Here is a 23,664-nt window from a genome sequence, read left to right on the forward strand (position 1 = left end):
TTAATAGAAGTAATGATACCCCCATATTTAATAATGATGTTAAAAAAGAATCAGTTAACTTAATTCTTTAATTAACTTAAAAGAGAATTAATAAATTGGCTTAACACTTTTATAGAATGCTAGAAATACCAATTTTGAAGGATTTCACCGTAATAGACCTCATTAGAAATATTGAATACACTTTATTTTATAATTGGGAGAAGAAATGGAAGCTTGATTTTCATCATGTGTCATAAAAGTGAGCTTCCTAAAATTGAAGCTGCTGTGTCTTTTCTTTTGAATTTATAAACCACAATTTTGTGAAATTCATGACCTGTCAGCACACATCTGATTTATCTGACAAGGACCTGTAGGATGGCTTGTGTAGTAGAGCTAACACTGCAAATCCTTCCTTTTCAAAGACCTGATGAATAAATAACTTTATATGTATCTTGTTAGTATGATAAAGCATAGTCAACAAAATCTTTCTCTCTGATGATAATTATTTATTAATGAATGGTTAAGTTGTGGAAGAGTTTTGTGGGGTTGGATTTAATTATGTATGGACTGATGAAGTATCCATAAAACTAAGGCAGTTCATGCCCTCAACAGAGTCATGTTCTCAACTATTGGCATAACTTAGATTTTCCTCTGCTTGAAAAGATTAAAATAATTGTAGAGTGGAGAGAGGTTTATTAGTTGGTTTAAATCTAGAGGGTTTATCCATTTTTTTGGAAGTCTGAGATGGTTGTTGTATGCATTCATTTACTTTCTTAGCTTTGGTCACATGTTGATGTATGTTCTTCCACTTATCAGTGTAGTTGAAGACATATGTGATTAGGATAGTGATTTTTCTAGATTCCTGTTTTATCTAGAACAGCAGTAGGTAGACACTTGCTCGAATGTTCACTGCATTGTTAATACTTGTATTAACAAAGACTATCTTCTAGTGACCCACTTTGTCAGAAACTGCATTATCAGAGATGGAAGTTACATATGAGTCATAATTATATGTTTCAGAATGTAAGTTAGGGAGCTGTAATATGAAAATTTCTACAAATGCTATTATGAACTCCAAACACTGTTGTGTACATCTTGAAGTCTTGGGGCAGATGAAGGGAGTTTTGGTTTAATGTTGGGCGAGTAGGTGAGAGACTGAACTTTGGTCAGGCTAGTAAGGAAGTGAGAGGGAGGAGCAGGGGGGGCCAGTCTCTGGAGAGGAATAAGCTGGTGTGGATGGACCTGAGGCTCCTTTGACCTCCCTGGCTGCTAGTACTAGGCATCTAGGATGGGAAGGTTGGCTAGCAAAGTTGATGCTGGACTGAGTTTATCAGTCACATTCGCATATAATCCTTTTATTCCCCACCCCCACCCCAGAAGAGCTACAGGAAGGGCCTCCTTACCCCCCATCAGGTCTTTCCCCATTCTGAAGGGGGATGAGGTAGGTGATGGGACCCAGAAGACATTGGAACCCTGATGCTCTAAGGAAAAGGGTGCTGCACAGGTGCGGGAACAGTGTGAAATACCATAGCAAGGATTGAAGGAAGGTAACCCAGTGACACAAGTTTACCTACCTGTGATAAGCCGTGGGTGGAGATACTTTTGTGATAACACAAACCTGCTGCCTCACTGTTCCGTATCACAGAAAGCTAAGGTTGTTTTCCCCCCCTAATATTTCTAATATATGTTTTTAAACATAAAAAATCAGTTGAGAGAAGCTTCCCTTTCATTTCTGTTTTTCACCCTAGCTTCTCTTAGTGAACATTCTGTTTCGGGTTGGGGTGCATAAGTTTTTGTCTTCCACTGGGTCCCTGAGCAGCTCTGTGACATTGGCAGACTACCTGGCCATGCCTTTTTGGGCCCAAATTAACCTGCAGTTCCTCCTGGCCTTACAACTTTGCTTCCATTGGCCATGTGTTGGTAACTGTTGAAGCTGGGTTGACAAGCTCATCATAGGATTTTCTGAACTTTTGTATATATTTGAGGTTTCATATCATAAAAAATGAAATATTTAAAATTTAAATTGGTCTAAATGAAGTTATAATTTTAAAATAAAAGTAAGCCAAGAAAGTTTAAAAAACACAGTTAAATTGGCCTCAATTAGAATTTTGAAGTCTGTCATCTTCTTAGCTGAAACTCTCATTACAAATTGTCCAAGTTGTTTTCCCTTAATCATTTATTCATTCAGCAGGTACTTTTTTTGCAGACCTGCCTTGTGTGAGACAGCCCGTTAGGGTACCCTGGGACTACAAATCGGCATAGGATTGTGTTTCTTCTCCTCTGGTCTAATAGACAATGGGGCAATGTTGGTAATACCGTGGAGCAGTGAGTGATACAAAAGGTGGGGCTCAGATGATCCCAAGCTGGGGGATTCTGGGAAGGCTTCTTTCAGGAGTTGTTGACATGTGAGCTAGGCTTCAAAGATTTTAAACATGTGGAGATGAGATGAAAGACTTTTTCTACTTATAGGTTAACAAAGGCAGGCGATACACACAGGAACTTTGAGGTGTGCTTCAAGTGGTCAGTGAAAGGGAATAGAGGGACAGTCGGCTGCAAAGGGAGACTGCCACGGAGCCCGCCTGATTTGACGGGATGAGCTGATCAGAGAGGGCAGGAAGCTCAGTTCTGGCTGCTGCCTTCTTTCTGTGAGGTCACTTGGAAGGGCACTGGGCTTGGGGAGGCTAGGTAGGGGACTTTTGTGAAAAAAGATGCTGAATTAGAGGAAAAGCAGTCTCCCTGACCCTTTACCTTTAGCTCCAGAAATGCTAAGTGTCTTCTCAGGAAGACAGGAGCAAATGAATAACTGGGAGAGCACTTTATGGACGATAGGATGCTGTACAAAATGTTAGTTCTTAGGAGAAAACCGAGAACGGAAAACTTGGTATGTGTCACATGGATTCTGTTGTATATTATAAGCTTCCAGAGGGCAGGGGATCATCCATTAGTTTGGGTTGTTGTTGGGCTTTTTGTAAATGTTATTTTGCCATGCAGTTGGGTTTTTTGATGGATCTTAACTATGAATAAGAGGAAATTAAGGTTTAATGTGGCTTTTTATGTTTTCCTAGTTATTATGCACAACGCTCAGAACGTCAGAGGAAATATCCTTAGAGAGGGAAAAAAAACCAAACAGGTGGAGTTGGAGGAGGGAAGAGAGGAACCTGGAAAATTTCATTAGACCAGTATCAGAAATAGTACTAGAATACAGGTGTTTGGCTATATTTTAATTTTTCAAACTGTCTAAAATGCATCCCAAATGAGAACATTTAGTCTTTTCAGTTTACCTACTTGTATTGGAAGTATTTCTTGAAATTATTCACTTGTAAAGCGATACCTGGCTTAGGAAATAGTAAAAAGGAAAATGTGAACCAAGAGGTGATTAAATGTACAGATGTAAATACCTAGCACATTTTGCGTTCTCCAGTTTCAAGAAGCCTCTTCTTATAGCAAAGCCATCCTAATTGTTTTTAACAAACTAAAATTTCAGGTGATACAATTTTAGCGTTTCCTAAGCTATGACAGTTTTAACATTTTTTAATTAAAAATCTTGCAGTGGAGTAACTCCAGGATAAATTGATAGGAAATGTAAACACTAAAATTTCAGGAATTAAGTATAGCTGTAAACTATACTATAGCACTCCTGGGGATTGAGGGTTAGGCATGGAGTGGGTATAAGAGTTATACCAGTAATTAACTTGTAATAAATGACAAGTAAATTTTAATAATGACCTGGTGGAAAACGAAAACTTTATCAACTAGTTTCCTCTTGGGAAAAACTGAGGCTGCAATACAAAACATTATCAACTGATTTTCCCTTATGGACAGATCATTTTTTTAGTTCTATTTGAACATCTTATTTTTCTCCTGTAAAATGTTTTTAAAAGCAATTTGTGTGTGTGTGTGTGTGTGTGTGTGGAACAGGCGTTTTGTACCATTAAACACAGTATTTGTAAGTCTTTGTTAGTAGAGATTGTTACAGGGCCATTCTAGCTTCTAGTGTTTATCACTGAATGTCTCTCAGCTAGTTACAGGATACACAGTGGAAAGCTTGGAGCAAATTAGGAGGAAAAAAGGGAAATGAGTTTTCTAATGAAAGTCCTGCTGATGAAGCAAGGAAACCATAGCAGTGGCATCAACCTGCTGCATAATCACTTTTCCACGTTATTGCTTCGGCAGGGAGTTGTCTTGACAGTGCTGGTTTGAGAGCAGGGAGCACAGAAAGTCATATGGAAGCCTGGCCTCTGATAAGTTAAAAATAGGCACTTAAAACCGTCTTATTAGAGCAGTTAAAAAGTTTAAAGAATATCTGTAAGCTCCTCATTACCCTGGAGCTGTGTTATATATATGGCTGTTAAGTGACTTAAGTAAGTGAATCTCTGCGTGTGTACACCCACACCCCAGCATGTACCCATCTGATTGATACTTGTTATTTATTCCAGGGGTGCTGCTATTATTCAAAACATATTTCAGGGCTCTCTTGTAGGTTTATCTTCAGAGTCTGTAACATACTCATAAAGAACCCCAGCACTTGTAAATCTCAGTTCTTTGGGTAGTGAAAATGATTTTTGGGAAGAGGCAAAAGCTATTTAGAGTTAAATGCAGAGGAGTAAGAGAGCTGTAAGCTAGTTAGTGCTGTTTTGGGTCCAAAATGAGGTATAAATATAAAATGAGACATTTTCTTCTGTGACACATAATCTGCCTGCAGACAAAGAATTTAAGAGTAGTTTTAAGCAAGAACAGCTTTCTTGGAATAAGGTATAGTTTCCCATTATGACACTTGGAGAGATTATGTTCATACAAACACTCAGCTTCTGGGATGTAAAGCAAAACAACCAAGACATCCATTGTCCCAGCGTCATAGCACCTTCCCCATAGGGCTATTGTAAAGATTAAATGAGATCATGTTTGTAAACGAGTTCTGAGCCCCTGTGTTTGACTTGCAATAAACCCTCAGTAACTGTTAGGTGTATGTCATAATCATGACTTCATGATGATACCTTAGGTCAAGAGAGCTTTTAACACAAGTTATAAAGAATCAGAAAGCATTAGAGTGGTAGGATAGCTGGGGTTATATAATAAATGTTGGCGTTTCTTTAAGGATACATTTAGGGTGAACACTAATTGGCTCTAATGATCTTAACTTTGCTAACAACTGAGACTATTTGCTGACAGTTTAGTGAGATTTTGTAAGTGATTAATCTCAACAGAGTTTGATTTCAAAATACTAAGTTTCTCATTGCTGATATAGAGGTATAAGGATTTTTGTGAATTCAAAAAAGTTATTATGTTTGATATCAGCTTTTAAAGTGTGGTAGTACTTCAAGATAGTATAAACTTGCTGGATTTACAATTTTATGGACATTTGGGAGTAGAAAATAATCTAATTGATTATTTTTTGCATATCGACCTTTGATGCCTTGCTGTATTTGTGGAGGTAAAAATTGTTTAACTTAGAATTTTGAGGATTTTATTATTAAAGTGGCAAATATTTAATGATCTCTGATTTGAAAAGGAGAACGCAAAACCATGCATCTAAGGCTATTTCCTCCTACGCATTATTGCACATGTTCTGTGGCATACAGCTTAGTGCCTTAACTATAAGAAAAGATAAACATCTTTTTAGTTTTATAGCTATCTTGGTTAATTTTAATAAGTTCTTTTCTCAGTAAAATAGTTTCAAATTTAGTTAAACATTTACAAATTATTCTAGGGTTGCTTCTAGCTATTCCACAGAGAGACAGATGTCACATGATTTGGTTGCTGTTGGCAGGAAAAGTGAGAACTTTCATCCAGTGTTTGAACATCTTGACTCAACTCAGAATACTGAAAACAAACCTACAGGAGAATTTGCTCAGGAAATCATAACTATAATCCATCAAGTTAAAGGTTGGTATATTTTGCACATACATTAGGGATAACACAAAAATAATGTACTGATTTTTCACAAGATATAGGTAAATATCTGTGATATAGTAATAATTAATATTTCATTATAGATTAGGTCATTAACAAGGAAATCTGTTATAGAGAGTGTAAGGTATTAATTCAAGCCTCGTTCTTCATGTGTTGTTCCAATAACCTGGTACTTCAACTCATAGTAGATTACAAATTGAAAGTCAGAAAGGGAGAGGTTGACTGCTGCAAGACACAGGACTACTGAGAGTCGCAAGAACCAGTAACTGATAACCAAACAGGAAGGAGGAAGCAACAAACACCGTATATGAAACTTGACAAGAACTCTGGAAGTCTAGGTATTGTGATATTCTTAAAGTCCCCTGAGGGCATTGCTGGGACTTTGTGCCATAAGGGTGAACATGAAGTGATTGATAAAAGATTCCGGTTTGATTTGGCATACTTTATTGGCATTGGGGAGTTGTATTACAAATACTTTAAATATTTGCATTAAATTGTTTCATTTTAGCTTCTGGCCAGTTTCCATTAATTGGAAAATTCAGTCACGTAGAACAACTTTCTTCATTGATGCTGCATAATAAAGCAATCATGGGTATAATAAACTGGAGACCTTCAAGAATTTCAAAATTTTTATTTTCTATTTCTTACTGGATATTTGCACTGATTTTATTTTTACCTTCATGCAACATATTTTGAAAACGGATTATTTTCTCTACATCCCTCAAACTAAGGCACATATTTATTTACTTTGAAACATGCAGTTTGTCTGAAACAGTTCACCTTCTCAGTTCCAGCCCCTCTCACCCAAAGGAAGTGTGATTCTTGGCAGAAAGGGAGGTGGTATTGCAGAAAAATCCAGGAGATTGTCCCAGAACAGGAACAATAAGTTAGGGAGAAGGACTGCTTAAGTAGCATTCTGATGGATCAAGTGTATTATCTTTCTCTCTGTCCTGTTAAAAGCCTTGTAGCATAGCTGATTTCATAATGTCTTCACGAACTTCAGTTAATGTTAATTAAAGTACAATGGCAAGTAGGACTCCTTCTGTGACATGTAAACAACATTTAGCATTTGTTCAGAATTGTTTTGATGTTTCAGGGTTGTTTTTATTTTTTCCTCTAGGTGAACTGTAAAACTGTACCATCTTTACTCCCCAGTATACTAAAGTCTTACCTAGGAGAAGAAAGGTCCTCACTTTCAGAGAGCCACTATCTTTTCCCCCAACAAATAAGCAGGCATGTCAAATAGGAACAGAATCCTTGCGTTCATAAGTCAGGCATTTTTTACTGTTGCTTAGGCTTGGGAAGGCATGTGAGCCCTACAAATTAGTCTGTGGAATAAGTTTAGGTCCCACATATTTTCAAGAGAAAACAGGTTGGATGTTTTTTAACAGTCCCTTCTTCCTGTGCTTATATATAATCTTTTAAGTGGAATCAGTTTTACACTGAGATAAAACTCTTTGTTTCCTTTTTCAGCAAATTATTTTCCATCACCTGGCATTACTCTACATGAGCGTTTTTCAAAAATGCGGGATACGCAAGCTGCAGATGTAAATGAATTGAATTCAGATCCAGAAATTCACAGGTAATGATTGATTATTGTATGCCCATTTAACTCATGGGAATAAGTCTCAGAAAAGATTTGGGAAGGTGCTGCCTTCTGGTTTTGCTGTAGACTCTAGGACTGCATTTCCTACCTAAAAGCCAGGTCTAACCCAAGCAGGTACTGGGCCAGTGCACTTTGATGGAATAGGTTGTATTAAAGCCATTGAGTAGCATTGTTTAAATGTCTAGGACGTTGACAATCTTTACCTACCTAACTTTGATTCTGCTGTGTCTATAGTAATTGCCTACTGAAGTTATCACTGGAAGAATGAAAGACAATTGTCGAGCCATTGAAATCATGGGTTGCTTCATGTGGTCAGAAATGGCTGTTCTGAGGGCAGCCGGATGAAAACCTATGTCTTCTTCTGCTGGCACCTGTCCGAGCAGGTGGTGTGCCCTGTCTTGTGAGCTGAGCTGAATCAATGTTAGAATGCAGTAGATCACCGGAGCAAAGTTTAAGGTTACACAGACTAGTGATTTGAGAACCACTAAGGCGTCGCTGTGATACTGTTCACAGGATATGTGTGTCCTGGGAGACTGCGGTGTAGATAAAACCCACCTGGTAGCGGGTTTTTTTTTGCTTCCTCCAAGACACGCCAACTTTATTTCAAATTCCATTCTCTAGTAATGGAATCAAGGTATCAGTGTATAACATAATTATTTAATTGTAATATGCCTTTATTATTTTAGGAGAATAGATATGTCTTTGGCTGAGCTTCAGAATAAGCAAACTATGGTATATGAACCAGAACAGGTAAGTGAATGCAATTTTTGCTGAAAGATTATCACACTGTTGGCATACTGATGGGAAAGCAAACTGGTAGTAGAGAGTAAAAAAAGGGAGTTAAAGTAGATGAGAAAGAAGGATTGAAACCCAGGAATCTGAGATTTACAAAGCTCTCCAAAGGTTCTAGTTACTGGCCAGGTTGCAGAGAGAACACTGACAAAAGACAAAAATATTCCCTAAGAGAGACAATCCCTAAGGGTAACAGCTTTGTAAAACTGACCTGCAGTTATAGCGTTTAATATTCATTCCAAAACTTCACACTGTAAAGCTTGTGGAAAGTATGTTTGATACCTACATTTTTTTCCCAAGCAGTCAAGTGGAATATTTTTTTTAAGTCGTACATGGATGAATGCAGAGCAACTTAGTTTAATTTGATACTGCCCTTCTGTTTACTGTAGAATGTATGAAAAATTCTGTGGAATATGAACTAGCAAAATAATGGAAATAATACTGAATTTGTATATTGCCATGCTTTGTATTCCCACCCAACACTTCCTCAACCCACACCTCCCCCCCCCATTTCTTTGCTAATTAGAAAAACTCTATGGACTAGCCTGGGGGGGGGGCAAGAAAACTGGCTCTCGTTCTTGAAGTATATCAAGTTCTCAAAGAACTGCTAATTTAATCACTGAGAATAAAGTGTTTTTGCAGAGGAAAGATTTTAATACATTTCAGATAGAATATGTAAATACTTTTTTTTCACTTGTGAATGGTTATAATTTTTATTAAACTTACAGCGGTAGGTTGGTTTACTAAATAGGTTGCTATTTTCAGAAAATTTCTATTCATCAAAATACTGTAATCAATTCATAGGAAATTTGAAAAATCACCTCTAACTCAACCACTTAATACAAAATATCATTTGATCATCTTTCATTGCAGTCTTACATCTGGCATTTTAACATAGCTACTGTCATAGTATATTAGTTTCAGATGCTTTTTGTTTTTTACTTAATAATGTTGCTTTTATGTAAAATCTCTGAGCTCCCCATAACTTTTTATTATTGAAGCTTTTTAAATTTTAATTAGCTTTTCTCAGTAATTGGTTTTTTTTTCACGTTGACTTCCACATAGCCTATATTAACCATAATTTAAATGTTTGTGTATTATTACTTTGACTTAAATTTCCCATGAAATCATTCTTCCCTTCCCCTGTAAATTTATTTTATGTTTAAGTTGCTTTCGTTTTTTTGATGATTTTAAATATAGCACTTTGAATATATTTGGGTAGATAGCCTTTTCTTTGGGATAGAGTCCCAGAGGTAGGATTCCTGGTTCATTGTTATGAACTTTTCTGTCTGTGCATTGTCAATTGTGTCTCAAAATATTTTAATCGATTTACACTACCATTAGCAGGGTGAATACAAGGTAACTTATTTAGGACTTTTACTTAAGGTTCTTATTAGATATGGTCTTTGTGCAACTAACAGTAATGTGAATGGTTTGTCTTCTGTCAAAATTCCTCAGACTCTGGTCAAAATAATAGATCCAAATGATCTACGACATGACATTGAAAGAAGGAGAAAAGAACGGTTACAGAATGAAGATGAGCACATTTTTCACATAGCTAGTGCTGCAGAGAGGTAATCAGTAGATGAAAAACATCCTATTATCAGGGAGCTTTTGGTTTTAGCATATTTTTCAATTTTTGTGTGTGATGATTTTCATTTTAGTGTAGGGATTTAATCCTTCAAATCCATTTTATATGTTTAAGTGAAATCTATTAAAATGTTTTGAAGTTATTCAGTGATCATCATATGCTGTTTAATTGAAACAACAAAAACTCAGGGGTAGGTGAGTATTTGAGGTCTTTGTAATTCTAGAAAAGAGTGTAACAGCTTTTTGATTATTAGCAGGTGCCAGGACCTGCAAGTTTATGGACTATTTGACTCAACCTCATTGAAACTCTAACATATTCTGCCGTTTAGATTCTGGTACTCTGAATATTACAGAATTTCCCAAGGTCATTACAGTTCTCTTTTGGAACTCTTCATGGATGTCTGTCCATGAAGCAGAGGCAGGGGTAGTAGAAAATGTGGAGGTGACAGGAGTTGGAATCCCACCTCTGCCATTTTACAAGCTGTTTGCTCGTGGACAAACTGGCTTAATTTCTGGAGCCTTTTCCTCTATAAAGTGAGAACTAATTTATGATGTGGACAGGTTAGAAATATTAAATGAGCTGGCACAGGCAAAATACTTAAGGCATGCATGGCAAATTGATTATCAGTAGATCCTTGTTTTTCTTTCCCAACTCTGTACTTCTTTTTAGGGGCTCTGAGTATTCTAGATTGGCCCCAATTTATCTCTAGTTCTAAAAACTATGTGGGATTCATGGCAACTCTGGGACCCTGTATGATTATGAGGTATGATTGAATAGGACAAAATATCTACTTCACCCAAAGTTCTTCAGACTATTTGGATCTCTCAGAAAGCAGGAATGTGTGAATAGGAAGGGCCAGTGCTAATTCTCTTTCCATATTCCTTAATATCAAATTAGTAAGATAATTGACTAGACTTTTAAATCAGGTCTGGGGCTAACTAGGTCTTAGTCACAATACATGGAGCTTGTTTAAAACTGGACTTGATGCTGATAATAAGTTTGGGATTCATTAAAAGATAGCAAAACTGTGTGTTGAGGCATATAAAACAGCTGAAAATAAAATAGTTAAAATCTCGTCCCTTGGTGGGTGAAAGTCTCCAGTTTCCTAATAGGACACAGCATGATTGTGCTCTTCAGTGACATAAGCTCTCTCTCATGCTTTTCTTAACTCAGCAAGTGTAAGAAACTCAGTGTGCCAAGAAAGAGGACTTTTAAACCAGATTTAGGATAATCAGCATTTTATAAAAACCATGTAATGCTTCAGAATATATCTTCACCCTTTGAGGTGAGAAAGGGCTTGAGCCCTGGAGTTGCACCTCAGTTCAGCACCTGGCTCTGTAGACACCTAGCTATGTGACTGATCTGAGGCAAGTTATTTAATCTTTATTTCCTCATACATCAAATACAGATGAGAATTATACTTAACCTTATGGTGGTAGTTAAGATTAACTGAAGCATCGGGTGTAAGGTACAGAGTAGCTGGTCAGCATTAAGTATTATTAATGTTCACTTTGAGCAAACATTTGCATGGTGTGTAGCATGCAAAGATGTCTTTCTGCAGTGTCTTTTTCTGGGTGTTTTAGACTATTTTATTTGTATTGGATAGCTGGTGTGGCATAGTGGAGCCATGAGGATTTTTTTAATTGAGATATTACTGACCATAAAATTCATCCTTTCAAAGTGAATTTACTAGTTTTTAGTATATTCACAGAGTTGTGCAGTTGTCACCACTGTCTAATTCCAGAACATTTTCACCACTCCACAAAGAAGCCCTGTAACCATTAGTTGTCATTCCCTATTTCTCCCTCCCCCCAGCCCCCGGCAACTGCTAACCTACTTTCTGTCTCTATGGATTTTCCTATTCTGGACATTTCATATAAATGCAGTCATATAATATGAGGTCTTTTGTGGCTGACTTCTTTCATGTAGCATATTGTTTTCAACATTGCTCCATGTTGTAGCATGAATATTCCTCTTATGGCTGAATAATACTCCATTGTATGGATAACCACATTTTGTTTATCCCCTTGTTGGTGGATAGTTGGGTTCTTTCCACTTTTTGGCTTTGGTGAATTATGGTGCTGTGAATATTCATGCGCAAGTTTTTGTGTAGACATATGTTTTCATTTCTCTTGGATATATACTTAGGGTTGGAATTGCTGGGTCCTATGATAATTCTGTGTTTAACTTCTTGATGAACTACCAGACAGTTTTCCACAGTGGCTGCCTCATTTTACATTCCGATCAGCAGTGTACGAACATGCAGTTTCCTCCCATCCTCACCAGTACTTGCTATTGTTCATCTTTTTAAAAAAATGACTTAGAAAAAAAATCATTTAGAACCTTTAACTTTATCCTAATTCGATTTCCTTCTTAAAATAAAAAAAACTGTTGATTTTATCCTTTTGTCTTAGAAATTCAGTCTGTGAAATTGATCTCATTACTATTTTTGCATAAACCTGTTTAGTCAGGTCAGTATTTAGATTTCTGTAGAAATTCAGAAGAAATGAAACATGGAACACTACATCAAAAACTAATGATGTACTGTATGGTGACTAACATAACATAATAAAAAAAAGAAATATGAAATCATAAATCACAGGATGTAGCAATTTCCCACCTTTGTGATCTTTTTTTCCCTCAAGCAGTTATATGCAAGCCCTGTGTGTATGTTTGCCCACCATTGTATCCCCACTGCCTTGAGCTCAATTCAGAGCTGTTGAATGAAGACTTTGCAAAGGAGTAGATAGGACAGAGGATACTTACAATGTAATGCATTTAAGCCTTGATTCGTATTTATTCCCTAATGCATAAGGTGATCTTTCCCAAGAAAGCCTAATGCTAGGACATTCTGTCTAGTCTCAAAGACCCTCTTCTCTCTTTTTCCCCCCACTTCTGACCAATCTCTTACCCTAATATCTCCATGTCTTCTGACCCACTCTTTCTCCCTCTCGTATCCACCCTTACTAAGTTCCATACAGTGTTACCAAGGTGTTGTACTGTATATATAGGCATGGTGTGTGGGGGATAAAGCAGCTTCAAAATAAAACAGTAGACTTTGAGAGGACATCAGACTGCAGAGACTTTCCTTTTAGCTACACAGGGTATAGAAAACATACAGCGAAAAAGTATACACAAAGTCCTTGTCCTCGTTGAGCTTACAGTTTAATGGTAGGAGAAAATAAATAAATACGTGTCGGTGAGTGAGAGGTGAAAGTAAGGCAGAAGAGGAAGCTTAATAGGACAGTGATAACGTGTGGTGTGATTTTATTTAGGTAGTTATGGAATGCACTTAGGATTTTTTTTTAATTGAGCAGGGATGTGAATTAAGTGAGGGAGTTAGCTGTAAGGTTTTTTTAGGGGATAGTATTTTAAGGGAGGGAACTGCAAAGGCAGAGACCCTCAGGCAGGATCATGCTTACTCCTGCTTAAAGACTAGAAAGCAGACCAATAAGATTATTAGTGGGAAAGGAAGAGAGTGAGGTGAGGCCAAAGAACCTTAGAGGACATGATGACTTTGTATTTTATTCTGAGATTATAAAACATTTTGGGTTCTAACCCAAGAATATAATCTCATTTAAATTTTAAAAGATTCACCCTGTTGCTGGGTAGAGAATGGACTGTAAGAGCAAAAGAAAAATCATTTCTTTCTCATGTAGAAAAAGATTACAGTCAGGAAGTCAGAGCATGGTAGGTCGGGTGGACCCATCAGGAAACCGGCCTCCTTAGATCTTGCTCCTCAGATAACCTCTGCACGTGGTGTCTGCCTCATGGTCCAGGATGGGTGTTTGTGCCCTGGCCATCAGGTCCATATTCTAGTCTTGTCTTTAAAGACTTCGTGGAATTTATACATGCAGCTTCAGCAACATTGGTCAAAATTTAGTCTCATGGCCATACCTAGCTGCAGGGAGGCTGGGAAGTAGTTTCTTTAACTTGGACACTCTTTTGCCTGGTCACAAATATCAAAAGGTTTAAATTTTTTTATTGTGGCAAAATATACATATAATAAATTTTACCATTTTAACCATTTTTAAGTATACAGTGCATTGGCATGAAATACGTTGACAGTGTTGTGCAACCATCCACACGATCCACTTCCAGAATTTTTTCATCTTCTCAAACAAAAACTCTGTACCATGTAAAGAGAAACTCCCCATCCCCTTTACTCCCAGCCCCTGATAACCTCTATCCTTCCTATCTCTGTGAATTTGCCTATTCTTGGTACCTCGTATATATACGTGGAATCATACATTAATTGTCCTTTTGTGTCTGACTTATTTCACGTAAGATAATGTTTTTCATCCATGTTGTATCATGTGTCCAAATTTCATTTTTTAAAAAAATTTCACTCCTTCGTAAGGCTGAATCATATTCCATTGTATATACCACATTTATTTGTCCATTTTTCTGTTGATGGACATTTAGTTTGTTTCCATCTTTTGGCTATTGTAAATAATGCTGTTAGGAACACTGGTGGCATCATCTTTTTGATCATAGCCATCCTAGTAGGTATAAAATGTTATCTCATCGTGGTTTTGATTTGCATTTCCCTAATGGCTAATGATGTTGAGCATCTTTTGTGTGTCTTCTTTGGAGAAATACCTATTTAAATCCTTTGCCCATGTTTTAAGTTAGATTGTTATATTTTTATTATTGAGATGTAAAGAGTTCTTTATATATTCTGGACATTACTCTGTTATCAGATATATGCTTTGTAAAGAGGATTTTTAGAAGTCCATGGTTTTATTTATAAAAGTAGTAGTATACAAAAAAAAAATAAAAGTAGTAGTATATGCTAGTGGCAAACATTTGGAAGTATATAGTATAAAAATAAAAATAGAAGGCATTCTTAATTTCATGAGGCAGAAATGACCACTGTTAATACATTTCTATATTTTAAATAATTAAAATTATCCTTGGGGCACCTGGCTGGCTCAGTCTGGTAGAGCATGTGACTCTTGGTCTCGGGGTTGTGAGTTCGAGCCTCGCATTGGGTATAGAGATTACTTAAAAATAAAAAATCTTGGGGCACCTGGGTGGCTGAGTCGGCTAAGTGGCTACCTTTGCCTCAGGTCATGATCCTGGAGTCCCAGGATCCAGTCCTGCATTAGGCTCCCTGCTCAGCAGAGAGTCTGCTTCTCCCCCTGCCCCTCACTCCACTCTCATACTCTCTAGCTCTCTCAAATAAATAAATAAAATCTTAAAAAAAAATAAAAAATCTTTTTTTTTTTTAAAGTAGGCTCCACACCCAATGTGGGGCTCAAACTCATGACGCCGAGATCAAGTCAATTGCTCTACCAATTGAGCCAGCCAGGCACCCCCACAAAAATTTTTTAAAAAAATTATCCTCCAAATACAGCTTTGCACCTCACTTACTATCATATCATGAGCATTTTGACAGAACATGAGAGTTTTTAACATTTCATAATACCCTGAGTAGCTATTCCAGGTCAGTTTTGGGGGTCAAAACTGGGGCCACAAAATGAACCACCCACAGTGCCTCCTGTGAAGGGATCACAGCTTGCTGGGTAAGACAGGCAGGTGCACCAGCATTTATATACATGAGTGATATAGTGCTCGCTTCGGCAGCACATATACTAAACATGAGTGATATGTGTGAACACCCCCAAATGCTTCATGCACACATAGCAGGGGTATCTAGTCTACCTCAGAGGGGTCTGGAAAAGTCTTCCTGGAACAGTGCAGTTGGAGCTAAATCTTAAAGTTGATCTAAGTGGAAGGAAATTACAACAGAAGGGATTGCTCATGCGAACTTGAGGAAGCAGGAGAGATTGTGCGTGTAGGGAACTGCGCAGGGCTAAATATTTCTAATGCCCAGTGTGCACGTGGGGGAGATGGGAACAAAGCGACCAGTGAGACAGCAAGGACCAAAGCAGGAGGGGCCTTGAAGGTCATGGTGAGGAGTGTGGATTTTATCCTGATGTCAGCACGGGACCTGTGGAAGGGATTGAGGCCGGGCTGAGGCAGTGAGCGGTTTGTTCACCACAGAGCAGGAAGGGTCTGAGGAACATTGTGGGGAGATGTGGAATGTGACAGGGGGAAGACTGCCCAAGGGCTGTGAAAATGAGGCCCCGCCGTCAGAAGAGAAGCCCAAGGAAGGAGCTTCCCTCCCAGGTCTGGCTGCCTGGGAAGAGAAGTGACTTCTGGACATTGTGATGACAGGAGAGGGGAGCTGTCCTTCGCTCCTGTGGCCCAGCAGAAACAGAGGGCTCAGCTCTGCTAATGAGACTACCTGAGCTAGTCACATTCTTTGTCTCTGGTGCTTTCATTAATAAGAGTCTGTCAGCAAGGGGGGCGACCCCGTGCTGCCAAGGTCTCAAGAGCAGTGATGATTTTCCCTCAGAACACACATTCTACATATGGTTTCAGGGGGTTACAACCCCCAGGAAACCTGTCCTTGGACCCCAGATTGAGAATCCTGGTCCAAACCTTGTTTCCCCCTATTGCTGACTCTCAACTTAGCTAAATAATGTTTGTTGAAAAATGAAGGTTTAGCCCTGATAACTATCATTTCATTTGTAATTTTAGTAGTGATAGATCTTTGAGGTTTGTTGTTTGTTTTTACTGTTTTGCTGCTTTAATTGTCTCTGAAGGGGGCAATTTGATTTCTCTTCTTTACTTGTTGGGTAAAGGTAAACTAATAAAATATTCTTACTTTGTCTCTTTCATTTTATTAGGAGTGATCAGCATTCCAGTTTTTCGAGGTTGAAGAATACTACTCATGTTGATGAATTCCAAAAACCTACAGGTTTTGTAAAATCAAATTTTAGAAAATTTATTCAGAAACCTCACATGGTAAGATTGCAGTTCCATATTTTTCATTTTTGTACACTCCATTCTCCTCACATATATCTATATGTATAGAGAGCGCCAGTATTTTTCTAACTGTTGATTAAGTACATGTTATGATTCTATTGTTCAGTGTTAATATTCTGTTGAGTCTTACACTTATGACAGAGGAAATAGATATCTCTGATTTAGTAGGATTTTATTTCATTTATTATAGTACTACTTTCTTAAGATTTTTTTTTAAAGATTTTTTTATTTATTTGACAGAGAGAGAGATAGCAGAGAGCAGGAACACAAGCAGAGGGAGTGGAAGAGAGAGAAGCAGGCTTCCTGCCGAGCAGGTGAGCCTGATGCATGGCTCGATCCCAGGACTCTGGGATCATGACCTGAGCTGAAGGCTTAATGACTGAGCCACCCAGGCGCCCCTCTTAAGATTTTTTTTGAGAACAACTTTATTAAGATATAATTTACATACCATAAAATTTTCACCCCTTTTAGGTATACAATTTAATGATATTTTATAAATCTACCAAGATATGTAACCATCACCGTAATCCAGTTTTATAACCTTTTATGACCGCCAGTAATAGCCCTCATGCTTGTTTAGTTATTTCCTGTTCCCACCCCTAGCTAACCACTAATCTACTTTCTCTCTCTAAAGATCTGCCCTTTCATAGGCAGTTTAAAATATGGCAGCTGACTTTTGGAATAAGAGCAAGCAAGTGACAGCTAGAAAGTTGGAAGCCAGAGTCTGCTTGTAATCTAATCTCCAAAGTGTGATGTTCTATCACTTCTATCACACGCTGCTTGTAAGAAGCAAGTCACTAGGTCTAGCTCACGCTCAAGGGAAGGGGGATGACAAAGGGGCCTGGATACTGGAGGGTGGGGCTCACTGGGAGCCTGGTCAGAAGCTGTCTGGTACAGTCCTCCCGCTGCGCCCCAGTGATTCACATCCCTTCACTTGCAAAATACACCCTTCCCTACCACGGTCCCCCAAAGTCTCATCTCATTACATGTATCTTTGTGCACTTAGTCAAATTTATAGACTTAGTATAAATTGAAGATGACTGCTATGTAAAGGGTTTTATATGACTTTTTTTTTTTCAAACTGTGGAGAGAGATAAAGGTATGAAAGAGGAAAATTTGTGAGAAGTACAGCAAATGGAATGAATAGGTTTAAGACTTGATTTTGGAAAAAAGGAACTTCAGAATGGGCCCCATCTTTTCTGTTCCCATTAAAGGATTCCTGTTCTTTGCAGTTACAGTCTTAATACTCTGACTTTTGATACTTTCCTAGTCATGGCAGGAGCTTCACCTCAAATCAGTTATCTGAGTCAGCAAAACCTGCCCCCTGCAGTGTTGAGAATTTGTTTTCTTCTTAGGCAGTGGGAACTCTTTAGCAACAGTTCCGTTCTTTCCTGGATGCCTGAATAAATACTGGATGTATGGTCCATTTTCCAAAAGTCACTCACTGTGTTATACGGGAGGAATTTTTTTATACTTCTCACATTCATGAATTAAACTAGCCCCTCATAAACTAGCACAGGTTACGTGAAGGAAGATGTATGTATGTTCCTAGAGCTAAGCTACGTGCTACCTGTTTTGTGTTCTTAATCCTATACATTTAAAATGTGTTATTTATTTTTTTTTAAATTTTTAATTTTTTTATTGCAGTGTGGTTGACCTACTGTGTTATATTAGTTTCAGGTGTACAACACAGTGATTCAAGAAAGCTTTGTGTTATTCTATGTTCACCACAAGTGTAGCTACTGTCTGTCACCGCACAACATTATTACAAGTACCATTTACAGTATTCCCTGTGCTGTACCTTTCCTCTCTGTGACTTACTCATTCTACAACTTACTCATTTCATAACTGGAAGCCTATATCTCCCACACCCTTTCACCCATTTTGCCCATCTCCTCACCCCCTCTCCTCCAGAAACTATCAGTTTGTTCTCTGTATCTTTGGGTCTTTTTCTGCTTTTTGTTTGTTTACTCATGTTTTTTGTTTTTCCTTTTCCACATATAAGTGAAATCTTATGGTATTTGTCTTTCTCTGACTGATTTTGTTTAGAAAGACACACTTAGTGTCTTTCTCTGACTGATTTCATTTCACCCTCTAGGTCTATTCATGCTGTCACAAATGGCAAGATCTCATTCCTTTTTGTGGCCAAGTAATATTCCATTGTATAGATACCATATTTCTTTATCCATTTGTCTACCGATAGACACTTAGGTTCCCTCCATGTCTTGGCTATTGTAAATAATGCTGTAGTAAACTGGGGTGCATATATCTTTTTGATTTAGTATTTTCATTTTCTTTGGGTAAATACCCAGTATTGGAATTGCTAGGTTATATGGTATTTCTATTTTTAATTTTTTGGTGACTCTCCATACTATTTTCCACAGTGGCTGCCCCAGTTTGCATTCCCACCAACAGTGCCTGAGGGTTCCTTTTTCTCCACATCCTCGCCAACACTTATTTCTTGTGTTTTTGAGTCTAGCCATTCTGACAGGTGTGGTGGTATCTCACTGTGGTATTAATTTGCATTTCCCTGATAGTTAATGATGTTGAGCATCTTTCCATGTGTCTGTTGGCCATCTATATGTCTTCTTTGAAAAATGTCCATTCATGTCTTCTGCCCAAAACTCATATTTTTTAAATGGTAAGATGAACTTTTAAAAATAAACTTTAAATATATTAATCCATACTAATACTTTTTTCATGCAGAATTATACTATGCAGAGAAAAGACATCATTACTCAGAAACCCTTTGGAGTTGAGGAAAGACATCAAAACACAACAGGCTTTAGAAGACCTTTTAAGGTATTCAGTGTTATTTTCCATCTAATTCTAGCTTTGGGTTTATGCTTTGAACATAATGTTCTAAGTGTTAGTAAATTAAAAGCTGCTTTTGTGATATTTCAAATAGTAGCTATAAACTAATATTTGTGGACATAAATTTATAGTTAACTATAATCAGGTTAATGATAATCCCTTTCCTCAGGACTTGTGTTTCAGATATTTTTTTAACCATTGGAACCCTTTTTCAAAGATTACATGGAAAACACAAATATATAAAACAGATGCAGATGGGGTGGCTCTTGATGAGGAGGCAGACAAGGTTTATCTCTTTCCCCATACCGCCAAAAGAAAGGAAAATAATCTAGGGTTTTTTGTGAAAGTAGCAGGCAGGCTGGATAGAGTAGTTAGCTCATTAGGAGGAAATTAGTATGAGCATAAAAGTAGTATAATCTATCCCCAAACCATAGACTAGGAGGTAGTTGAGTGGTCTTCTATTAATACCTGGCTTGTTGAGAGGCATAAATTCTAGATGTCGACAGACTTTTTTTATTTGTAATAACACAACCTGAAGGCATTGTGCAGATAATGGCCAGTTTTTCATGTACCTGAAAACAGGTGTGACATTAGGTTTTCAAAAATAGCACTGGCCATAGAATATAAACATGTTTTATACTATCTTTTGATCTCTTGAGTAATGAGCCACAAAATCAACTGAAAATGTGATGTCTGTGTAACTCAGAGACAGTGTAGCTGGGCTTTCTGATATGAGTGCTTCCTACATGTTGTTCTTCTCATTGGTCAGATATAGTTGTTTGTAGTATTTTTCTAAGATCCTTACAAGGCCTATTTCCTGTTACCCTTTCTTCTTAAGGGAAAGTTCTTTAATATTAATTATTTTTAAATGTTTTTTAAAATATATGCAATAATCTTTCCTTTCGACCAATCATTTAAAGCTGTGTAATGTTATATGATTGTTTAGAAATTCACAATTATTTATAGTAAAATCAGGAGAAGAAATAATCCTTTCTAAGAAAAGGAGCTATTTCATTAAAATTTTCTTTTTAATGGACTAATTCAAAGCAAGATAGTAGTTACTTTATTAGATATGTAAAAATGAACAGTGTAAATTTCAGGATTAGCTCTGATACGTTAAGTTTGCACAGATAGCTTTAATGAAACTATAGTGTCTTACTCTTATTCTGTCTTACCTGAATTTTTTGTAGCCTTAAGAAAATAACTGGAAAATAGGCCTGGCATAAATGCTTTTTTAAGTAAAGTAATGTGCTTCATTATGTATGACATACCCATTTGTTAAATAATTCTAGAAAGAGGAATATGCTTGGTTTTTTATAATTACTCCATTATAATATACCATTTGTACATTTCCCACATGGGAATCAAACAAATATTCATTGTCCTCTTATGTCTGTTGTAATACTGGGCAGTATGTGGGCCAAGAAATGGTCTTTTTCAGTGTAAACTCTTATCTTGAAAATATTTGCTATAATGGTATTTTTATGGTAAAGAAAGATGGGCTTGAAGAACTGACAGGAATGAAATTAAGAGAGTTTTTGGTTCTTAAATAGATGTTGATACTTAATGTCTTCCCCCCATTTGGGATTTGATATATTTCATTATGAATCAGAAGGATAATTTTAGCTCATTAGGTAAGGTTTTAAAAGTTGCATTTGTTTTTACATGATAAATTTAAAGAATTTCAAATTTTTTTAACTTAGTTTTTAAAATTGCTTTTATGTAGGGGCGCCTGGGTGGCTCAGTGGGTTAGGCGGCTGCCTTCGGCTCAGGTCATGATCCCAGGGTCCTGGGATCGAGCCCCTTGTCGTGGAACTCTGCTCATCAGGGAGTGTGCTTGTGTCTCTCCCTCTCCCTCTGCCCCTCCCTCCACTCGTGTTCTCTCTCTCCCTCAAATAAATAAATAAAATCTTAAAAAATTGCTTTTATGTAAATTTTAATCATTATATAAAATAAACTACGAGCCTAGTTTGAAGAAAACATACTTTATAACCATCATTAACCTCTTCCATTTTAATATATATAGTGCCTAGAATCAAGGGTGGTTCCAAGTACCAGACGTTTTTCCATTTCTTTTACTAATAGATTTGGAAGCTGTAGTTTTTACACTTAATTGTTTTTTTCTTTACAGACCAAATTTAGAGGTGGCAGATTCCAGCCCCATTATAAATCAGGCCTAGTACAGAAGAGCTTATACATTCAGGCTAAATATCAGCGTTTACGATTTGCTGGCCCAAGGGGATTTATCACTAATAAATTCAGAGAAAAATTACTGAGGAAAAAAAAGGTTAGTTGCATTATGGTCATTTAAAAATGTAGAGTGACTTTTGAACTCCTAAATTATTTCTTTTTACTAGATCGAGTGTTTTTTTTTTATTTAATTTTGACTTAAGTTACAGCCTAAATCTCACAGATGTTCTTATTGCATGATAGTTGAAGAAAAAATTCAAGGAGTGATGGTAATAGAGTTGTGAGACTGTTTAATGTTAAAATGCTTTTTGCTGTTGTGCCTCAAATACTATGAATATGTCAAGCTGTTTGAACTTTTTACTTTGGAATGTCTGTTGTATGATTAATCTTTGAAATGGAAATTCAGGTAAAGACTTTTAACTGGTATATTTTAGCCTTATACAATGTGAATTATCTAAGTACCAAAAAATATTGAACTGACTGTATAAAAAGGGCACGCAATTGCAAAATACACTGATTTTTCTTTTCCCCCATTCATGTGCTTTTTATTGTGATAAAATACATATAACATAAAATTTGCCATTTTAATCATTTTTAAGAATACAATTCAGTGGTAGTAATTACATTCATAATGCTTTGCAACCATTGCCACATGTGCTAATTCTTAATGTTAATAAAAAGTTTCTTGATAATTTGAATTTTGTTCTCTTTTAGTTGTGGATTGATTTTATTTAAATGTCATGTTGGTATTTGAAAATGCAGCATAAATATGATATAAAATTGCATTCTATATATTTTAAATGAGAACAATAGCATTACATCAGTTAAGTGAGGCATGTTTGCCAATTTTCTGACTCATTTTTGTTAATTTGGGGCTATATTTTCTCTGAGAAATGTATGTGTATCCAGTGTTGCTATCAAATAGTCCAACTGTGGTTTTATAAATTTTCTAACTATAAATGTTCCCTTAAATATTCATACCTGTGAAACCTTTACCCTGAGCTTGCTTAGTGATTTTAGTAAAACTTATTTTTCGAAAGATGGACTAGTAGAATGGAATTGTCAACTGTTTTTTTTTTATAAAGTTTTTTTTTTTTTATTTATTTGACAGAGAGAGAGAGAGAGAGCAGGAACACAAGCAGGGGGAGTGGGAGAGGGAGAAGCAGGCTTCCCATGGAGCAGGGAGCCCGATGCAGGGCTCGATCCCAGGACCCTGGGATCACGACTCGAGCCAAAGGCAGACGCCCAACGACTGAGCCACCCAGGCGCCCCTCAACTGTTTTTTTTTAAGTTTTAGAGTTAACTGTATCTTCTGTAATTTCTCTCACCCTGCCCCCCGCCCCCCAATTTTAACTGAATACTTTAGGCGAAGTTTCTAATTTCACCATGTATGTTACTGTTGATATTATTGATGTTATGAAAGCCATCTCTTCTTTAAAAATGTGAATGTAATTGGACACATTTTCCCCTCTTGTACACCTCCCTACCGTCAGATTGAGTTGCTGCTTTTCTTCCTGTCTCGTGTGGCAAGTTTCTCTGCAGCAGATCTTCTAGGTATTTGTCCCCAATCACAGTTGGCGGGCGTGGCTGTTCACAGGGAAGCGAGTCATTGATTTCCACTCACGGAGGAAGGCAGAGGCAAGCCTTATTCTCAGTTGCGAGTTTGGGTTTCAGGTACTTGTGTTTCTCTTCTGTTTGCTCTGTGTTATCTTCCTTTGACTCCATTTTTCCTCCAGTTTTTACATGGCTGGGGGTTCCTGAGTGCTTGACTGTCTGTCTTAGCCTGCAGTTTCTATATGCTCATTGAACTTGTGCCATTTAGTTATTCTTTTCTTAGCCTCACCATGCCCATTTCTTACCACCCAGTCCTTCCAGACCACATTGACCACCAGCTTCACTTAACAGTAAATAGAAACCAGACATCAGGCCTTCATCTTAGGACATC

General features: G+C 37.2%; 1 protein-coding gene across 8 annotated transcripts in view; it reads left to right on the forward strand.

The window, feature by feature from the left end:
* The window catches only part of BCLAF3 (BCLAF1 and THRAP3 family member 3), a 61,394-nt gene that overhangs the window by 24,150 nt on the left and 13,580 nt on the right, over positions 1-23,664 (forward strand). For 3 of the 8 annotated variants that reach the window (XR_003522571.1, XM_027607959.1, XM_027607960.2), the window contains exons 7-13: positions 5,687-5,862; positions 7,363-7,471; positions 8,182-8,245; positions 9,746-9,861; positions 16,577-16,694; positions 19,422-19,517; positions 21,661-21,816. Coding sequence is in view for 4 of the 8 variants with exons in the window: in XM_027607959.1 (XP_027463760.1) it covers positions 5,687-5,862; positions 7,363-7,471; positions 8,182-8,245; positions 9,746-9,861; positions 16,577-16,694; positions 19,422-19,517; positions 21,661-21,816 (835 nt within the window). In the remaining 4 variants the exon portion in view is untranslated. Of the gene's footprint in view, positions 1-5,686; positions 5,863-7,362; positions 7,472-8,181; positions 8,246-9,745; positions 9,862-16,576; positions 16,695-16,955; positions 17,030-19,421; positions 19,518-21,660; positions 21,817-23,212; positions 23,394-23,664 lie in introns of those variants that run through there. The other 5 variants (XR_003522570.1, XR_003522572.1, XR_003522573.1 and 2 more) reach the window with 5 other exon arrangements.

The sequence above is a fragment of the Zalophus californianus genome, chromosome X (assembly GCF_009762305.2).
Source record: "Zalophus californianus isolate mZalCal1 chromosome X, mZalCal1.pri.v2, whole genome shotgun sequence".
NCBI classification, from domain to species: Eukaryota; Metazoa; Chordata; class Mammalia; order Carnivora; family Otariidae; genus Zalophus; species Zalophus californianus.